The sequence below is a fragment of the Dermochelys coriacea genome, chromosome 9, assembly GCF_009764565.3.
Source record: "Dermochelys coriacea isolate rDerCor1 chromosome 9, rDerCor1.pri.v4, whole genome shotgun sequence".
NCBI lineage: Eukaryota > Metazoa > Chordata > Testudines > Dermochelyidae > Dermochelys > Dermochelys coriacea.
Genome location: NC_050076.1, coordinates 38090360 through 38109392, shown reverse-complemented (window position 1 = coordinate 38109392; position 19033 = coordinate 38090360). Strand labels below are relative to the sequence as shown.

At 42.7% G+C, this 19033-nt stretch overlaps 1 protein-coding gene across 8 annotated transcripts in view; it reads right to left on the bottom strand.

Moving 5' to 3' along the window:
• Positions 1 to 18052, bottom strand: part of FARSB (phenylalanyl-tRNA synthetase subunit beta) — a 66019-nt gene extending 47967 nt beyond the window's left edge. For 2 of the 8 annotated variants that reach the window (XM_038415465.2, XM_043493088.1), the window contains exons 1-8: positions 17568 to 17713; positions 16287 to 16342; positions 14996 to 15150; positions 14056 to 14128; positions 13431 to 13546; positions 12755 to 12905; positions 4756 to 4864; positions 1665 to 1735 (exon numbers count right to left, since the gene is read on the bottom strand). In XM_038415465.2, coding sequence (XP_038271393.1) covers positions 1665 to 1735; positions 4756 to 4864; positions 12755 to 12905; positions 13431 to 13546; positions 14056 to 14128; positions 14996 to 15150; positions 16287 to 16342; positions 17568 to 17658 — 822 coding nt within the window. In that variant the 5' untranslated portion in view covers positions 17659 to 17713. Of the gene's footprint in view, positions 1 to 1664; positions 1736 to 4755; positions 4865 to 12754; positions 12906 to 13430; positions 13547 to 14055; positions 14129 to 14995; positions 15151 to 15675; positions 15738 to 16286; positions 16343 to 16700; positions 17489 to 17567 lie in introns of those variants that run through there. The other 6 variants (XM_038415469.2, XM_038415473.2, XM_038415470.2 and 3 more) reach the window with 6 other exon arrangements.
• Between the last annotated feature and the right edge of the window lie 981 nt (positions 18053 to 19033).

Sequence of the window (19033 nt, the reverse complement as noted above, 5' to 3'; positions counted from 1 at the left end):
TGAGAGTCTTTATTACAATATGGGTCTGGATCTTGCAAAGACTTACTCTAATAAGCAGTCCCACTGAAGTTAAAGCAAGTAAGAGTCTATAAGCTCTAGGACTGTGCGTTATCTGTAAAAAAACCATGATCAGATCAACCTAAACCGTAAAATCTGGTTTTTGAGAAGGATATTTTGAGAAGTTAGTGCATGAGTCATAAGATTCAAATCAGTTTCTGTGAGACATCAAAAAACCTATTTAGCCTGAGGCAGACATTTCCTTTACACATACTGAACATCCATTTTAATGTTCATAAGTTGTAAAGAAGTAAAAAGGGCACAATAAAGGTGCTTATTGTTGGGATTCCCTCCAAGACCTCTTTCCACTCAACTTCCCAAGAACTCAGTTCAACTCCAGACTTCGTCACTCAGATAATTTTATTTGGCATACAGCAATACTAGGCTGAGTTGATCAGACTCAAATGCAGGGGGTGATGGATGCAGGATACATCACAGCTCCAAAGTTACACAAAAATCCTCTCCCTTTATATACATTACACATTTCATTGTATTTATTATACATTGCATCACTTGGTTTTGGATTGGCTTGGTTACTTTGCTTGGTTACTTTGCAGCATGCACTGTCCACGCACTGTTCATGGTTTGACTTCCTCTTTATCTTATCTTCACATTTCTAATTTATTTTGTCCTTGTTATCTAGTTCATAGTAAATAGTTCCATGGGTCTTCTCCCTCTTCTCTTAGTTGGCTCAGACATTCTGTCTTCTTAGCCTGCTGACCTATGCACTTATCTTATTTAGAACAAACACACTGTTTTCAGCCTGATAACTCATTAGCTTCCCTACTTCTATCTTCCAAAAAATGAGGCCTCCCTCAATGTGTTAATTACATTTATCAGCCCCAAGAATGTCCTCCCAACACACAAAAATCTAGTTTAACCCTTGTAGTATATGGATTAATTTTAAAAAAGTGTTCTTGCTTTTACAAAGCATATGTTGGACTCTGCTAAAATTCTCAAAGGAGTGAACGTGCATCCACAAAAGTTGCTTGGACTTGGAATTACCAAAATTGAGTGGGGAAAGGTTGCCCCTGGATTGACACAATGAGAATTGTACCCCTGCAAAGAAGTGTATTCATGCTTGGAAACTTGGTCTTCCATTTCATTTGACTCTCTCTCTTTAAACAAATTAGAATAGAATTATCAAGAAAAAAGGCATCCCCAAGAAGTTTTATTGCTAAGGGAGCAAGGGGGAAATGATTCTTTGTGAAGAGAACTCTGCTAATATATAATAATCTCAAGGTATTTTTCACTTTTCAGAGCTGTTCAAGCACAGAACAACTATCAACAAGAGTATTTAATCTGAATTACTCTCAAACTGAACACTCAGTATCCATTCAGGAACAAAAATGTCTGGCCCTGAACAAATGGAACTAGAAACATTTTAAAAAATTTGAGTTATCCCCAGAGCAGTCATAAAAATGAAGCATGAGGAGAAGCTGGTTAATACACTCCCCAAATGGCCCCTCAACTTTTCCTGCTCTAAAATGTATAATATATGCCCATCCAATCTATTTGTTTGCATGATGGTTCTGTTACCCCAGAAGAAAACAGTTACATGTACACCATATATGACAGCATATCAAGGACAGTAAAGCTTCATTTACCTTTGTAATATCAGTGGCTGTGCACTCAACAAACACATTTCTGGTACTTAGGCTTATTTTTGTATGGTCTCCTACAATAAAAAAAAATACAAACACACATATTAAAAGATGTTAGCATATTTCTTGGAACAACACAGATATTGATTCACCTTATTCAGAATCCAACAACATTGCTGTTGTCTTCCACTGGCCAGAAAATCACTTTTCCTGCTGCACCAACAGCTCTTAAATGGAAAATTCGAGTCTCCTCTTATAAATCAAGAGGCAAGAGTGAAGACATAATAGCAGGGATAGACACTCTTGTGTGGAAGACTGGGGTTCAAAGTGAACTTGGGTTATCCATTTCTGGGAGGTTGCATGGGTCTGTGGGAGCTATGAAGGCAATATCAGCCTCCAGTCAGGGAAGGCAAAATAGCAAAACAATGCCCATCTCATGGTCATAACTAGCACTGCACTCTCAGTGGATGTGGTTTGCTCTAGCAAGTGCCAACATCATGATTGTGGCTTATTAGGCTGCAGGATTAGGAAAGCACCCCTGAATAAAGAGAATGAACATTTTTAAAACATCACTCAGATTGACAAATAGCCTAAGGGTAGAACTACACTTGTGGAGATGTGTACACTACAGAACTTACACACCCAGCTAACATGGGTATAAAGAACAGTGTAGACAGTAAGGCATTGCTTAGGCGAGCCAAGCAGAGACAAGCTTGAACTCTAGCATATAGACCTTTCATGGCTCTCTACACACCAAGCAGTGCTTCCCCCACATGTACACTGCTATTTTTAGCAGTGTAGCATCCCCCTGCTAGAGCCTTTCCCTGCTGCAGTGAAAGACTTTAGCAGTGAGGAGGCAATGGTGAAAGGCTCCAGCAGTGTCCTGCTGCCACAACCTTTCCTTGTTGCACCCGCCCTGGTGGAGTCTTTCACTGCCACATGTAGCTACACAGTCTGTCTTTCACTGGGGTTTATAGGTTCATGTACCCAACATACCACCACAAGTGTAGGCAAGGTCTAAGTCACTTCTCTGAAGAACTGAGGGCTTTTTCTTGACATGCCCTAGGTAAAGCCTAATGGGAAGCACATTGGGATACACAGGGTCTTCCCTGCTTTAAAATGAGAGAGAAAACCAACAGCCCATATTTAAACCAAGGACATTGGTCAATACTTACTTATCAATTGAGTGGTCAGACACTTCTTACTTGTGAAAATTCAATAACCTTCCCCACCTCTGCCCCTCCCTCAAAATTGCCGAAAGGATGGAGAGAAAGGATAGCCCCCTGGTTAGAACACTCGTCTGGGACTTGAAAGACCTGGGTTCAATTCCTTGTTTTGTTACAGACTTCCTGCGTGACCTTGGTCAAGTCCGTGTCTAAGTTCCCCTTGGGGAGGGGTGGAGGAGAATAGCACTGACCTACTTCACATGGTGATGAAAGGAGAAATATGTAAAAACTGTGAATGCTCAGATCCCCTGGTAATGGGAGCTGTATAACATGGATAGCAGAACAACACGGACAAGAAAGAATTGGTTATTGGGTTTTGTTGTTTTTTTGGCCAGTTCACAGTTTGGAGGATTCCAACTTGCAGCACAAAAGCTAAAAAAGAGCAAGTAAAATTTTGGAGTGCTCTCAGACTGATGTAAAGAAGTTTTGACGATTCAAAAATTTTCCCATTCCATATCAGGACAAACCTGAAACCTTTTGATTTTTTTTTTCTTTTTTTGGTGATAAACCAGAGAGAAATCCACACTAGGGCACTCATCTGGTCTAATAGAGCAGGAATTTGAACCTACCTCTCCTACAGCCCAGGTGAGTACCCTAACCACTTGGCTACTGGCTATTCTGCTTTCTCTGCCCCTCAGCTCCAGCCGCATCCATTCATCCTTGGTCTGAGAAACCTCTCCCTACAAAAGTTTTGTTGAAACTGGTATGTACTGGCAAAATGTTCTGTTTCAACATTTTCCAAAGAAAAATGTGTAGTTGGAAAATTCCTGACCAGCTCTAGTTAATGTTCCCACAATAATCTAAAATGGGCATTCACGTGTTTACATTTCAAGAACTATACGATGCATTGATTTTAACTTTGAAACATCTCTGAAACATCATCCTTTAAAATACACCAAGATATGCGAAATTTAATTCAGCCTTTTGAATTATTAAAATGCAAGCAGCTGGAATGTTTAGAGCTAGAATAATCTGAAGTTGCAATGAGCCTAATCAAGAACATTTCCAAAAGGATCAGAGACTGTGGCTGACATCATATTTGAATTTGGAACAGGTGTTAAACATCAGAGATAGATAAAAGTGCACTGCCTCTTAAAATTCAGGTCAGCTGTTTAAGATTTGTAGGGATGACTAGAAAAACACATCCAAAGTGAGAATGTCATTGGCGATCAGATCAGTCACTGTAGAGAGTTTAAGACCCTGATTACCTCAGAGATACTGACTCTTGGTCTAAACTCTGATTATGGATATAAAGAAACTAAATATCTCTTTTTGTCTAAGGAAATATTCTTGCCATTATCATTGATCTGCTTCACCAGTCACCAGAAATGCCTTCCCCAAATCATCCATGAGTCCCTCTTATATTCAGAGGAAACACTTTGTTAGAAACTGTGCCAACAAAAATTCAAGCCCAAAAATTTTATTTATTTAATCAAAGCCTTCTGGACTCATTTTTTATATACCAAATGCTCTCACAGTAATTGATTAACGGTGCTGATAATTACACTGGATTCACGCTCAGGCAAATGGATCAGCATCCACTATTACCTATAACACAATGAGAGATACGAATTCTACCAGTTAGTGATTCACCTTCAACTAAACTCTTCAGCCAAATGACCGATGAGTAATAGGTCTGTACCTGTTATGCCTATCCCATAGTTGCTCATGAAAGTCCCACCAAAGGAGTCCATCATTTAGTTTCCAGTGGCAAGGGTACCAGAAACATATATGGCATTAGTAGTGAAGAATAAATGAAAAAATCGTGACACCATTTTAAGAAAAATGCAACAACCCACATAATACTCAAATGTTTGTTGGCTACACCATCAGAAAAATAATAGTGGGAAAATAATATGTAATCTTACCATTGATAATTGGTGGCATGGAAAGAACGACACCGTTGCTATCACAGATAACTGGATAGAGTGGTTTGTTTTCAATTATGTGTAAATAATGCTTAAGTTGGCTGTCAGTCTGGAGAAATAAAGTTCAAGTTGAATTTCACATCATCTTAATCACAAACCATCACCATATGACATAATCCATCCACATTGGCATTAACAGGAGTTTTGTCTGAGTAAAGGATTAGGCTCACAGATATTACTTCACTACAGAAAGTTGTTTAAAAAAAGGAGGGAAGCCCAGAAACAATTTTCTATTTTCTCATTTTAACACTAACTTCAAAATATTACTTCTTAATCTACGAGTAGGAGGATCACAGCCACACTATCTTACTCAAGCCAAACATTGTGATTGTTCATCGTAAAGAAACTTCCATTTCTTGTCCTAAGCAGAGAGCACTAAGCATGCGAAAGTAACTGTGTCCCTGGTTTACAGCAATTGGTTTTAAAGGTGGCAAACGTTAGCTCTAGAACAATAAAGAAAAAAAAATTCTAGTCTCTTAGTACTGATGGGTTTCCACGGAGATGCTCTCCAGTATCTGATCCAAAGATTTCATCTTAAAAGAGCCATGATATGGGCGGTGTTGGGGGGGTGGGGGGGTGTTATTTTAAATATGAACATCTGTTGCCAGAACATAGACAACACAGTTTTCTTCTGTGTATTCCTCCTAGCCTCTCTATTCCTCCTTGCTTGTTCTCTCCCTCAGTGTCCTGTCATATCAGCTTAGATAGAGCATGCTGGGGCTCTCTTTACTTGTTATGAAAAGCTCATGTATCCCATGGTGCTTTATAGAAATGACAATACTATGAACACTTCCATATTAGAAAAGTTACTATTTAAAACAGACTTTATACGACTTCTTCTCACTAATTATCGACCCACACATGGGGTTCTTTTCATTGCGGAAGGGAGCCAAGAATGGCATCTTGTTAAGCTTGAGCAGTTTAAACAGCCAACCTGCCCTGCTACAGTCAGGCGAATATTTCAGCATCTTCCGCAAATACATGATCAAATAAAAAAAAAAAACAAAAAACTGTACTTGCTTCAATTAACCCTTCACGTGTTCAGTTTCCTATCAGTAAGCTCATTCCTAGAATATTCATGGGATGTTCCAGAACCATGAGCATTAAGGCAAAATGTTCATGGAAAGCAATCTTTGTATTGATAAATGTGACTATTTGCATCAGAAGCCTGATTCCAAGAGTTATGTTTATCCAAAAAACAATACCATGTGACTTAATGGTAATGGGACATGGGTAATAAAAACTGAACAGCACAGCACAATTTTGAATATCAAATACAACCAAATGCTCATGAACAATTCTAAGACCAACGGTGAAATGCTCGCTCCATTAGACTCCATTGCAAAACTCCCATTGACTTCAATGGGGCCGGATTTCACCCCAAGAGCTCGTTGCAGAAATTAGGTGAGTAATGTCAAATAAATATGAGAAAAACAGAAGTTGCTCAATTCAAAACAACTGTAAGGATTCAAATGGAGAAAGGCTAAATTATTTCAATCAATCATGCTGTCTTAGACATCACAACAGTAAAAAGATGCACAGGGGTTTTTTGTTGTTTTTTTTTTTTTTTTTTTAAAGGTAAAATCCAGATATGTTCTATTAGTGATAAGAATTCATCACACTGAATTAAAAAAACAAACCACCTCACTGTATTTTTATTACAATTTCTATAGCAACAAAATTTAAAACCAGTTCCACCAACATATGAAGCTGATACTTTGTTCCCTATAATATGTTTTAGTGAGCACACATAAAGAAAAGTAGTAGTAGGTAGGTGATATGGAAGGGGGGGGTTCAGCTATTGTGACCTGCACTGGATGTGCCATGTTTGTCTTTCTTCCACAGGACAGAAGCGACTTTGTCTGTACAAAGTGCAAGCTGGTCTCCATATTGGAAGAGAAGATTGAAGGTCTGGAGCAACAGGTAACGACCCTGCGTTGTATACGAGAGACTGAGGATTTTCTGGACCAAACTCAGGATAGCCTTCTAGGGGCACAAAGCTCTAAAGATATAGAGCAGGTTGCACAGAGGAGCCAAGAGGCCAGTAAAGAAGCTTGGCAACATGTGACCTCCAGAAGAGGTAAGCGGAATGTCCGGGTTCCAGTAACACAGACACAGGTAACTAACCGCTTTCATGTTCTCTCCACAGGTACCATTGCGGAGAGTGGACCAGATGATATGTCTGGGGGGAGAAAGCAGAAGGAGACCCCGCTGGTTGGGAGGCATGAGATGCGATGTCCTGAGGTTGGGGGTTCCACGACCACCACTCCCAAGAGGAGAAGGCGGGTGGTGGTGGTCGGGGACTCTCTCCTCCGGGGGACTGAGTCATCTATCTGCCGCCCTGACCGGGAAAACCGAGAAGTCTGCTGCTTGCCAGGGGCTAAGATTCGTGATGTGACGGAGAGACTGCCGAGACTCATCAAGCCCTCGGATCGCTACCCCTTCCTGCTTCTCCACGTGGGCACCAATGATACTGCCAAGAATGACCTTGAGCGGATCACTGCGGACTACGTGGCTCTGGGAAGAAGGATAAAGGAGTTGGAGGCGCAAGTGGTGTTCTCGTCCATCCTCCCCGTGGAAGGAAAAGGCCTGGGTAGGGACCGTCGAATCGTGGAGGTCAACGAATGGCTACGCAGGTGGTGTCGGAGAGAAGGCTTTGGATTCTTTGACCATGGGATGGTGTTCCATGAAGGAGGAGTGCTGGGCAGAGACGGGCTCCATCTTACGAAGAGAGGGAAGAACATCTTTGCCAGCAGGCTGGCTAACCTAGTGAGGAGGGCTTTAAACTAGGTTCACCGGGGGAAGGAGACCAAAGCCCTGAGGTAAGTGGGAAAGCGGGATACCAGGAGGAAGCACAGGCAGGAATGTCTGAGAGGGGAGGGCTCCTGCCTCATACTGGGAATGAGGGGCGATCAACAGGTTATCTCAAGTGCTTATATACAAATGCACAAAGCCTTGGAAACAAGCAGGGAGAACTGGAGGTCCTGGTGATGTCAAGGAATTATGACGTGATTGGAATAACAGAGACTTGGTGGGATAACTCACATGACTGGAGTACAGTCATGGATGGTTATAAACTGTTCAGGAAGGACAGGCAGGGCAGAAAAGGTGGGGGAGTAGCACTGTATGTAAGGGAGCAGTATGACTGCTCAGAGCTCCGGTACGAAACTGTGGAAAAACCTGAGTGTCTCTGGATTAAGTTTAGAAGTGTGTGCAACAAGAGTGATGTCATGGTGGGAGTCTGCTATAGACCACCGGACCAGGGGGATGAGGTGGATGAGGCTTTCTTCCGGCAACTCACGGAAGCTACTAGATCGCATGCCCTGATTCTCATGGGTGACTTTAATTTTCCTGATATCTGCTGGGAGAGCAATACAGCGGTGCATAGACAATCCAGGAAGTTTTTGGAAAGCGTAGGGGACAATTTCCTGGTGCAAGTTGCTAGGGGAGCCAACTAGGGGGAGCGCTTTTCTTGACCTGCTGCTCACAAACCGGGTAGAATTAGTGGGGGAAGCAAAAGTGGATGGGAATCTGGGAGGCAGTGACCATGAGTTGGTTGAGTTCAGGATCCTGACGCAGGGAAGAAAGGTAAGCAGCAGGATACGGACCCTGGACTTCAGGAAAGCAGACTTTGACTCCCTCAGGGAACAGATGGCCAGGATCCCCTGGGGGACTAACATGAAAGGGAAGGGAGTCCAGGAGTGCTGGCTGTATTTCAAGCAATCCCTGTTGAGGTTACAGGGACAAACCATCCCGATGAGTCGAAAGAATAGTAAATATGGCAGGCGACCAGCTTGGCTTAATGGTGAAATCCTAGCGGATCTTAAACATAAAAAAGAAGCTTACAAGAAGTGGAAGGTTGGACATATGACCAGGGAAGAGTATAAAAATATTGCTCGGGCATGTAGGAAAGATATCAGGAGGGCCAAATCGCACCTGGAGCTGCAGCTAGCAAGAGATGTCAAGAGTAACAAGAAGGGTTTCTTCAGGTATGTTGGCAACAAGAAGAAAGCCAAGGAAAGTGTGGGCCCCTTACTGAATGAGGGAGGCAAGCTAGTGACAGAGGATGTGGAAAAAGCTAATGTACTCAATGCTTTTTTTGCTTCTGTTTTCACTAACAAGGTCAGCTCCCAGACTGCTGTGCTGGGCAACACAAAATGGGGAAGAGATGGCCAGCCCTCTGTAGAGATAGAGGTAGTTAGGGACTATTTAGAAAAGCTGGACGTGCACAAGTCCATGGGGCCGGACGAATTGCATCCGAGAGTGCTGAAGGAATTGGCGGCTGTGATTGCAGAGCCCTTGGCCATTATCTTTGAAAACTCGTGGCGAACGGGGGAAGTCCCGGATGACTGGAAAAAGGCTAATGTAGTGCCCATCTTTAAAAAAGGGAAGAAGGAGGATCCTGGGAACTACAGGCCGGTCAGCCTCACCTCAGTCCCTGGAAAAATCATGGAACAGGTCCTCAAAGAATCAATCCTGAAGCACTTAGAGGAGAGGAAAGTGATCAGGAACAGTCAGCATGGATTCACCAAGGGAAGGTCATGCCTGACTAATCTAATCGCCTTTTATGATGAGATTACTGGTTCTGTGGATGAAGGGAAAGCAGTGGATGTATTGTTTCTTGACTTTAGCAAAGCTTTTGACACGGTCTCCCACAGCATTCTTGTCAGCAAGTTAAGGAAGTATGGGCTGGATGAATGCACTATAAGGTGGGTAGAAAGCTGGCTAGATTGTCGGGCTCAACGGGTAGTGATCAATGGCTCCATGTCTAGTTGGCAGCCGGTGTCAAGTGGAGTGCCCCAGGGGTCGGTCCTGGGGCCCGTTTTGTTCAATATCTTCATAAATGATCTGGAGGATGGTGTGGATTGCACTCTCAGCAAATTTGCGGATGATACTAAACTGGGAGGAGTGGTAGATACGCTGGAGGGGAGGGATAGGATACAGAAGGACCTAGACAAATTGGAGGATTGGGCCGAAAGAAATCTAATGAGGTTCAATAAGGATAAGTGCAGGGTCCTGCACTTAGGATGGAAGAATCCAATGCACCGCTACAGACTAGGGACCGAATGGCTCGGCAGCAGTTCTGCGGAAAAGGACCTAGGGGTGACAGTGGACGAGAAGCTGGATATGAGTCAGCAGTGTGCCCTTGTTGCCAAGAAGGCCAATGGCATTTTGGGATGTATAAGTAGGGGCATAGCGAGCAGATCGAGGGACGTGATCGTTCCCCTCTATTCGACACTGGTGAGGCCTCATCTGGAGTACTGTGTCCAGTTTTGGGCCCCACACTACAGGAAGGATGTGGATAAATTGGAAAGAGTACAACGAAGGGCAACGAAAATGATTAGGGGTCTAGAGCACATGACTTATGAGGAGAGGCTGAGGGAGCTGGGATTGTTTAGTCTGCAGAAGAGAAGAATGAGGGGGGATTTGATAGCTGCTTTCAACTACCTGAAAGGGGGTATCAAAGAGGATGGCTCTAGACTGTTCTCAATGGTAGCAGATGACAGAACGAGGAGTAATGGTCTCAAGTTGCAATGGGGGAGGTTTAGATTGGATATTAGGAAAAACTTTTTCACTAAGAGGGTGGTGAAACACTGGAATGCGTTACCTAGGGAGGTGGTAGAATCTCCTTCCTTAGAGGTTTTTAAGGTCAGGCTTGACAAAGCCCTGGCTGGGATGATTTAACTGGGACTTGGTCCTGCTTTGAGCAGGGGGTTGGACTAGATGACCTTCTGGGGTCCCTTCCAACCCTGATATTCTATGATTCTATGATTCTAAGATGGACTACAAGCCGTCAGGAACAGTATCCCCGATACTGTCACGGCTAACCTGGTGGCAGAACTTTGTGACTTTGTCCTGACCCATAACTATTTCACATTTGGTGACAATGTATACCTTCAAATCAGCGGCACTGCGATGGGTACCCGCATGGCCCCACAGTATGCCAACATTTTTATGGCTGACTTAGAACAACGCTTCCTCAGCTCTCGTTCCCTAATGCCCCTACTCTACTTGCGCTACATTGATGACATCTTCATCATCTGGACCCATGGAAAAGAAGCTCTTGAGGAATTCCACCATGATTTCAACAATTTCCATCCCACCATCAACCTCAGCCTGGACCAGTCCACACAAGAGATCCACTTCCTGGACACTACGGTGCTAATAAGCGATGGTCACATAAACACCACCCTATATCGGAAACCTACTGACCGCTATTCCTACCTACATGCCTCTAGCTTTCATCCAGATCATACCACTCGATCCATTGTCTACAGCCAAGCGCTACGATATAACCGCATTTGCTCCAACCCTCAGACAGAGACAAACACCTACAAGATCTCTATCATGCATTCCTACAACTACAGTACCCACCTGCTGAAGTGAAGAAACAGATTGACAGAGCCAGAAGATTACCCAGAAGTCACCTACTACAGGACAGGCCCAACAAAGAAAACAACAGAACGCCACTAGCCATCACCTTCAGCCCCCAACTAAAACCCTCCAACGCATCATCAAGGATCTACAACCTATCCTGAAGGACGAGCCATCGCTCTCTCAGATCTTGGGAGACAGACCAGTCCTTGCTTACAGACAGCCCCCCAATCTGAAGCAAATACTCACCAGCAACCACACACCACACAACAGAACCACTAACCCAGGAACCTATCCTTGCAACAAAGCCCGTTGCCAACTCTGTCCACATATCTATTCAGGGGATACCATCATAGGGCCTAATCACATCAGCCACACTATCAGAGGCTCGTTCACCTGCGCATCTACCAATGTGATATATGCCATCATGTGCCAGCAATGCCCCTCTGCCATGTACATTGGCCAAACTGGACAGTCTCTACGTAAAAGAATGAATGGACACAAATCAGACGTCAAGAATTATAACATTCAAAAACCAGTTGGAGAACACTTCAATCTCTCTGGTCACTCGATCACAGACCTAAGAGTGGCTATACTTCAACAAAAAAGCTTCAAAAACAGACTCCAACGAGAGACTGCTGAATTGGAATTAATTTGCAAACTGGATACAATTAACTTAGGCTTGAATAGAGACTGGGAATGGATGAGTCATTACACAAAGTAAAACTATTTCCCCATGGTATTTCTCCCTCCCACCCCACCCCCCACTGTTCCTCTGATATTCTTGTTAACTGCTGGAATTAGCCTACCTGCTTGTCACCATGAAAGGTTTTCCTCCTTCCCCCCCCTGCTGTTGGTGATGGCTTATCTTAAGTGATCACTCTCCTTACAGTGTGTATGATAAACCCATTGTTTCATGTTCTCTGTGTGTGTGTATATAAATCTCTCCTCTGTTTTTTCCACCAAATGCATCCGATGAAGTGAGCTGTAGCTCACGAAAGCTTATGCTTTAATAAATTTGTTAGTCTCTAAGGTGCCACAAGTACTCCTTTTCTTTTTGCGAATACAGACTAACACGGCTGCTACTCTGAAACCTGTGAGCACACATAGGAATTTTAAATTTTGTGACAACTGGTGGACCTCTATTTTGTCCCATGAAAACAAAAGGAGCATTTTGAGGTGGAATTAGAAAAAAGAAAGCTGAATACACCAGTTATAATCCTTCAAATAAAATATTTGTCATATTTCATACAACCATCTCCAGGACTGAGATAACAGGGCATGGAGTCTTTTATAGCTAGTACATCATTTCACATTTAGCTCTGTGTACATCAGACTGATCTCACATCAGCAAAACAAAAAATTACCTTTTCATATGTCCGTTTGGTGCTCTGCATAAAGTGAACTTGTGGTCTAGTTCCAGTTCCTAGTGAAGAGGTGGCCACAACATAAAATTACCACGACTATTGGCAAGATCTGCAGAGGTTCCAATCCCAAATCTTGCAATCCCTCTAGAAATTGAGATTTCAGAACTGCATGTGAAGAGTTTAGAAAGGACACCTACCCTATATAGATCCATAATTTCAGAAGCAGTATACTCCTTGGACTGATTCAGGGGCTTGAATCTAATTTCTGAAGGAGGTCTAGCTGTATAAGTAAATGGACCAGAGATGGTGTCCAGATCATGGGTACCAATCGCTACTAACGCTCTTTTCCTACAAAGAAAACAAGGCGAAACAACAATGACTTTTCTATAGGTATTTGGAGTTAATTTAGGTAATGTCCTCTGAGGCACTACAGACTCAAACATGCACATAGCTAATTGTTGAAGCAGAATAGCAATTTTTACAAGCGTGGAAGCACTTACACCTAGTAGCATTGTGACTGCAGTATGCATGGTACATTGGCTTTGTAAAAACACACCCAACAGTCAAATGCAAAATCTAATGGGACTGTGGCAGAGAGTTTACCCAAGAGGTTTCTTCCACGACTTATGTAGCAGACATCACCCCCTTATGGCGAAATGCATTGAGAATTGCCAGCATCAAGCAAGACAAATGAAGAATGTCAAAGAGCACTGCTGAAACATATTTGTCTAAGCGTGAGTGTAAACATAACATCTCTTTGGAAAAGTGAACCTCAAGTCCACCTCAAGAATAAAATTAAAAATATTTCACAATAAAAAATATTAAGTCAACATAAATGGTGATGCTTTATTCTCACTAGATTTAAAAACTAACCTGCAGATGTTCTGATGTAGTTTTTCTTGCAAGTCAATGAAACTATCATAGCGATCCTTGGAAAAAGTTATGTTACGAAGGACTGCAGCTACAGCATGAGGACGAACTTGAGCAGTCTACAATTTATAAGAGCAGTACAGTTACAAATGATTAAAAAATTCATATATGCAGAATTTATAAAATTTAATGCTCACTTTGAAAACAATGTGCGTCTTGAACTTTTTGACGTGCTTAACACTTTCTTAGAAAAATGGAAAATGCACAAAGAGTACCCATATCCCCAAAGGAAATAGTTTACTTTTAGTTTGGTAAAGGAAACAGGATTTTCTCTACAGAGAATATGGTTTCAGAAAACCATTGGAGACACACAGGTATGAATTTTCCTGAAATTACATGGTTATCCTTTACAAAGTAATTTGTTCAGTAATCCCATATGAGCTACAATGAAGACCACTAGTTACAACGTACATCACTGAATGGAGAAAACATTTAAATTTCTATTGCATAGGAAATAAGTTGTAGCCTTAGTCTGACTAAAATTTAAAACAAACTCAGTTATTACAGAGTATGTTTGCTGGTGATGAAGCTTTCAAGATATGGACAAAGGTTCAGCAAATAATTTCACCTCTTCAGTAATAATCAGCCTTTGAACATCAACATTCACTGGCATAATCCTTTTGTATCTAGGGGCCTTTATCCTAAAACAAAAATGGAAATAAAGTTTACAACTGAGGATGAAACATTCTTCCAAAAAGAGCACAAGGAGGAAACATTAGGAAAGTGTCAATGCACTTTATGGTCAAAATGTTATCAATTTTTATTAACAAATTTAAAATTCTGTAAAAACTGTTAACATATATGTATAAGTTTCCTACCAGGATATTACTAACTTAAGTATAATGTACTATGAAATACATATGCTCAAAAAGACAACTCCACTGCCATCAAAGATTCCTAAAAAAACCCCTTAGATTTAAAGAAAACAAGAACACACCTGAAGAAAACTAGTTCTGTCACAGGGGATTCGATCCTGGGTACCCTCAACTTCCACTACCTTCAAGCAGAGGTGAGGGCACTTAGCACCTTGCAGGATCGATCCCAGGTTATCTAACCAGATCAATCATTAATGTTAATGGTAATTAGTTGCACAGAAAATTTCAGAGAAATTGTGAATCGAAAAAGAGAGAAAATTTTGATAACATTATATATTATTTCAATAACAATACCAACAATCGATAATAATAATAATAATAAAATAATAGCAATCCTAAAGACCTCCTTTAGGAAATTAGGAGAAAGAATCATCATTGTCATTCTTGGACTATGCAATCACACACAGCTGCCTTCTACTCTGTGAAAGAGTATTGCTGTGAGCCTCTCTGGACAAGATCTGCTGGAGCGTAGAAAACATTTTGGCAATTATAGTGAAGTTATTGATCAGAGATCCCTCACAGGCCAAGCAAATAGTACTTTTACTAATCAGCTGCTTAACTTTAATAAGTAATGTATGATTAGCCTAATCAAATACTGAAGTATAAAAAAATCTCACAGTGGTACAGTAGTACCTTTCTTTAAAGACCTGAAGCCCTCGGACCAATCCTTCCAGACAAAGAAGATCATATCGGTTAGCAGGAACGTCGATTTTATAGAGAATGATATCTGATGCACCCTCCGCCTTTCCATCACCTTGTTCTTTGCTTATTATGTCCTTCTCAGATGTCTACAATTAAATGAAAACTGAGTCACGAATAATGGAGTAAATGAGCATTGAAGGTGCTTAAGAAATAGCATAATTTTAAATGTAAAAAAATAAATAATATTCATTAACATATGTGGTTTAAAGGGCATAATGTGGATTTATACGTGAAATGGGTGCTTAAAGCATCAGAAACTGTACTAATCGAAGAAAGAAAAGGAGTACTTATGGCACCTTAGAGACTAAAATTTATTTGAGCATAAGCTTTCATGAACTTCCGATGAAGTGAGCTGCAGCTCACAAAAGCTTATGCTCAAATAAATTTGTTAGTCTCTAAGGTGCCACAAGTACTCCTTTTCTTTTTGAGAATACAGACTAACACGGCTGCTACTCTGAAACCTGTACTAATCGAAGGTACCTCTCAGATTCAGAAGTCTTAATACGATAACCCAAAGGAATATTTGTTTATTATTGGAACTGAATTATTGGAAGCAAAGACTAGCCCAGGCATAAGTGGCTAGGCTAGTAGATCCCAGTACAGAATTGTACCTAATTATTTCTTCCATTTTGGCTGTAAATCAGTATCCCATCAGTAATGTCTGAAGTCTATTCTGAAATAGAGCATACAAGAAAAGAGCCTTTGAATACATATAAATGATCTATTAGAAGATCAACTTAATCACTTCAGACTAAACCATTAAAAAATTAAAAAAACATCAACACAATATCAGATTCAGCAGAACTCTGCAAAGATGTGGGTACCAGTGCTAGAAAATTCTGATGCAGGATCAAGACCTCAACCGCTATTTTAAGTCACTATATAAAATGCTCAAAACACTAAGTTTTTGTGGAAGTTGTACAACCTTGCATAAAAAAAAAAAAGCCAGAGTACAGTTTGTAAAGTATTTGCAACACAGAGTCTGTAACTGGGATGCCAACGTTGGAAGTTCTTGGTCACTACAGCAGAACAGTAGTGTCTGTGGGTCATATATGCTACTTATGATGTTCAGGGAGAAGACTCTTTTACTGGCGGAGGGCAGCTAAACTGCCGAAGACACAACGGACTGGTCCCCTCTATTAAAACAGAACTGCAATCAATCCCGCACAGCCAAATGGCTAAAGACAAATGTAAATGTGACAAATGACAACATATTACTTACAATTTCATCTAGCTCCAGACCAAACTCAAAGCAAAGTTCATCAAATTCTTCATCAGCTAAGAAGAAAGAAAAATACTCTGGTTAATTCTGGTTTCCAAAAAACAGATCTCAGACAACTTTCCCTGAATAGAAAACTAAATACTATTTGCAAGGGGGGGGGACGTCATTGAGAATTTTATCTTTATTTTTATTTTAGTAACAATATCTGCTATATGTATTGTAGCTATTGATTTGTGAAATTCTTAGCAAAAGATTTAGACCACAATATATCAGAGTTAGTATTGAATACAATTGGTTGTACCATTAGCTTTTTTTCAGGTTAGTCTCCACACAGTATAACAGAACAGGAATACATCACATCAGCAAAAGAACAGACAAGCCTATGAGAAGCAGTGCACTAGCATCAACAATTACCTTCTCAGTCAGTCAGCTGGGTATAAATTAGGATGCATAACTCATTTTATGACTTATGGGGAGGTCCAGTCTGCCAGAGAAATTAGGAAAAAGGAAGGGCTGTGGGAAAAGGTAATTTGCCTAAACTATCTTATCTATCAGGCCTACCTATCTTCCCTAATTTTTTAAAAATGCATTTCTGAATCCATGAACTATTACAATGAAAAACAAAATCCAGAACTCAGGGTTCAGAAGCCAAGCAAATTAAAAACTGCTTTCCCCAATTCGCTGTTTTAAAATTAGATTGTAATTTTAAGTGTATACCTATATTTTACCAGTAAGTGGGACTCAAATAACATGGATGTGCACACACAATCTGAAAAATCCACCAAGCCACGGTAAAGCAAGAAGCTTCCCCAAGCAAATGCCATGAACTTCTGAAGAAACCAAGCTTTAATTAAAAGCGTTTTTAGCCCTTACGGCTGTGCAAACACACCTCCACGTGGGGATTAAGTGGAAGTTATTGCAGTGACGTCTAACCCTATACACAACCAACGCCACACAGGGCACAGACAACTCCTTTCCCCAATGAAATCAGCCCAGAGTCTTGTCAGTTTCACGGCTGGCCGCTCTTACAGCCAGGACACTCAGATCGGATCGGCAGCATCTTGCTGCTAACTGGGAAAGCCCCGAGCAAAGGCAGACACAGGCACCGGAGCTAGCAGTCGGTGGGGAGCAGCCCCCAGAAACAGAAGCTGGAAGAGGCGGGGCCCCGGGAGCAGTGACCTGAGAGCTGGTGACAGGCCAGAGCAACAGAGAGCGCCCGCCCGCCCGCCCGCCAGCCAAGCCCCACCCGCCCCCGCTCCGCGGCTCGCCACCCGCACTCACTATAGCGCCTGCCCAGCGCCTGGAAGAGCAGCTCCCGCTTCACGCTGACCGTCGGCATGTCACAAGCCTGCACGACAGCCCCACTGCGCATGCGCCTCCCGCACACGCTCGCACGAAGGACCCCGATTCCGCCGCACTAACCAAGCCTTGGGACTGTCCTACAGTATCGCCTGATTTTCCGAGTCTCCTTCTGCTCCTGTACCAGCGCTGCTGCTCTCCCCATCTCACGCTGGCCGGCTGGCACACGCTCTCCCCGTGCGGCACCCGTGGCGTGCGAGCGGAAGGATAGGAAGGATGTGACTGGTGTGATCAGGCAGAGTCAGGCCAGCTGCGCACGCAGGACGATACGTCAGCGGGTCGGTTTAGCCGAGCCGGCTCCGGGCGGTGAACAGACAGCGCGTGGGGCCCTGGGTTAGCGGCTGCCGCCCACCTGTGCCGTGCCAGGCCCTCCCGCGCTCCTTGCTCAGCGGCTCCCACCCCGGGTCACTGGGCCGAGCGGCGTGGCTTTGGGTAGGTCGAAACGTGACGCTTCCACCCCAAAGGGCGGCGTGGGGGGGCGCTCCCCCCGGGCTGGGGCACGGACAAAGCCCCGCAGCCCCCCTGCGAGTGGCACCGGGCCGCCCTTCCCAGCCGTGATTGTGCCGCTTGTGGGCCCGGTCTTGCAATCCCTGCACCTGCTTAAAGCTCCCTGTAATTGTGCTGGGCGCTAATGACTTCTTATGGGGGGGGGGGACTAAAGGCTTGTACTGGGTTGTTTCAAAGTGGGGCTCACCCAGTCAGAGTCAAAAGGCTGAGTTTCCTGGCATGTAAGCTGTGCCTTGGACAAATATAACCCCAAAATCAGTGTGAAATTTAGCTGTGGAAACCACTAACACCTGCTTTCAGCAGACCACTTATAACGAAGGGTGTTACAGCTATAGTGCTAGCCTGCAGCCCTGGGACTTTCCAAGTAGTGATAAAGGGGGATTGTTGAGGTCACAGCAAAGTGCCATTTCCAGGATCTTTAGCTGGACATTTCAAGTGAGAAATAGTGGAAAACAGAAGATGCACTTGAGGAAGGTTATTTGTTTGAAGCTCTGCAGGTTTTGTGTCAGACTTGCATTTGGAGAGCTAAAGCTGCTTCTCCATTACCCCTGCACATTCTGTAGCAAACTGAATATAAAATGTTAGTGAACTGGTTAGATAGTGTTTATGCCCATTTTGCACTCTGCAGTGGTGTAAATGAGCTCACAAAGAGCGGGGCAACAGAAAATCAGGCCCCAGCAACCAAGAGACTTCTTTCTGGAAAGAGTGCAGTTGTGAGACCTGACTCTCTCCTCTCACACTAGTATAAATTGAGAATAACTCCAGTGAAATCAGTAGGCCTGATGCTCTTCTAAGTTAAACTGGTGTAAATCAAAAGTAATTGTATTGAAGTCAATGCTATGCTGATGTAATACAGGTGTAAATAAGGAGACCCCTAGTGT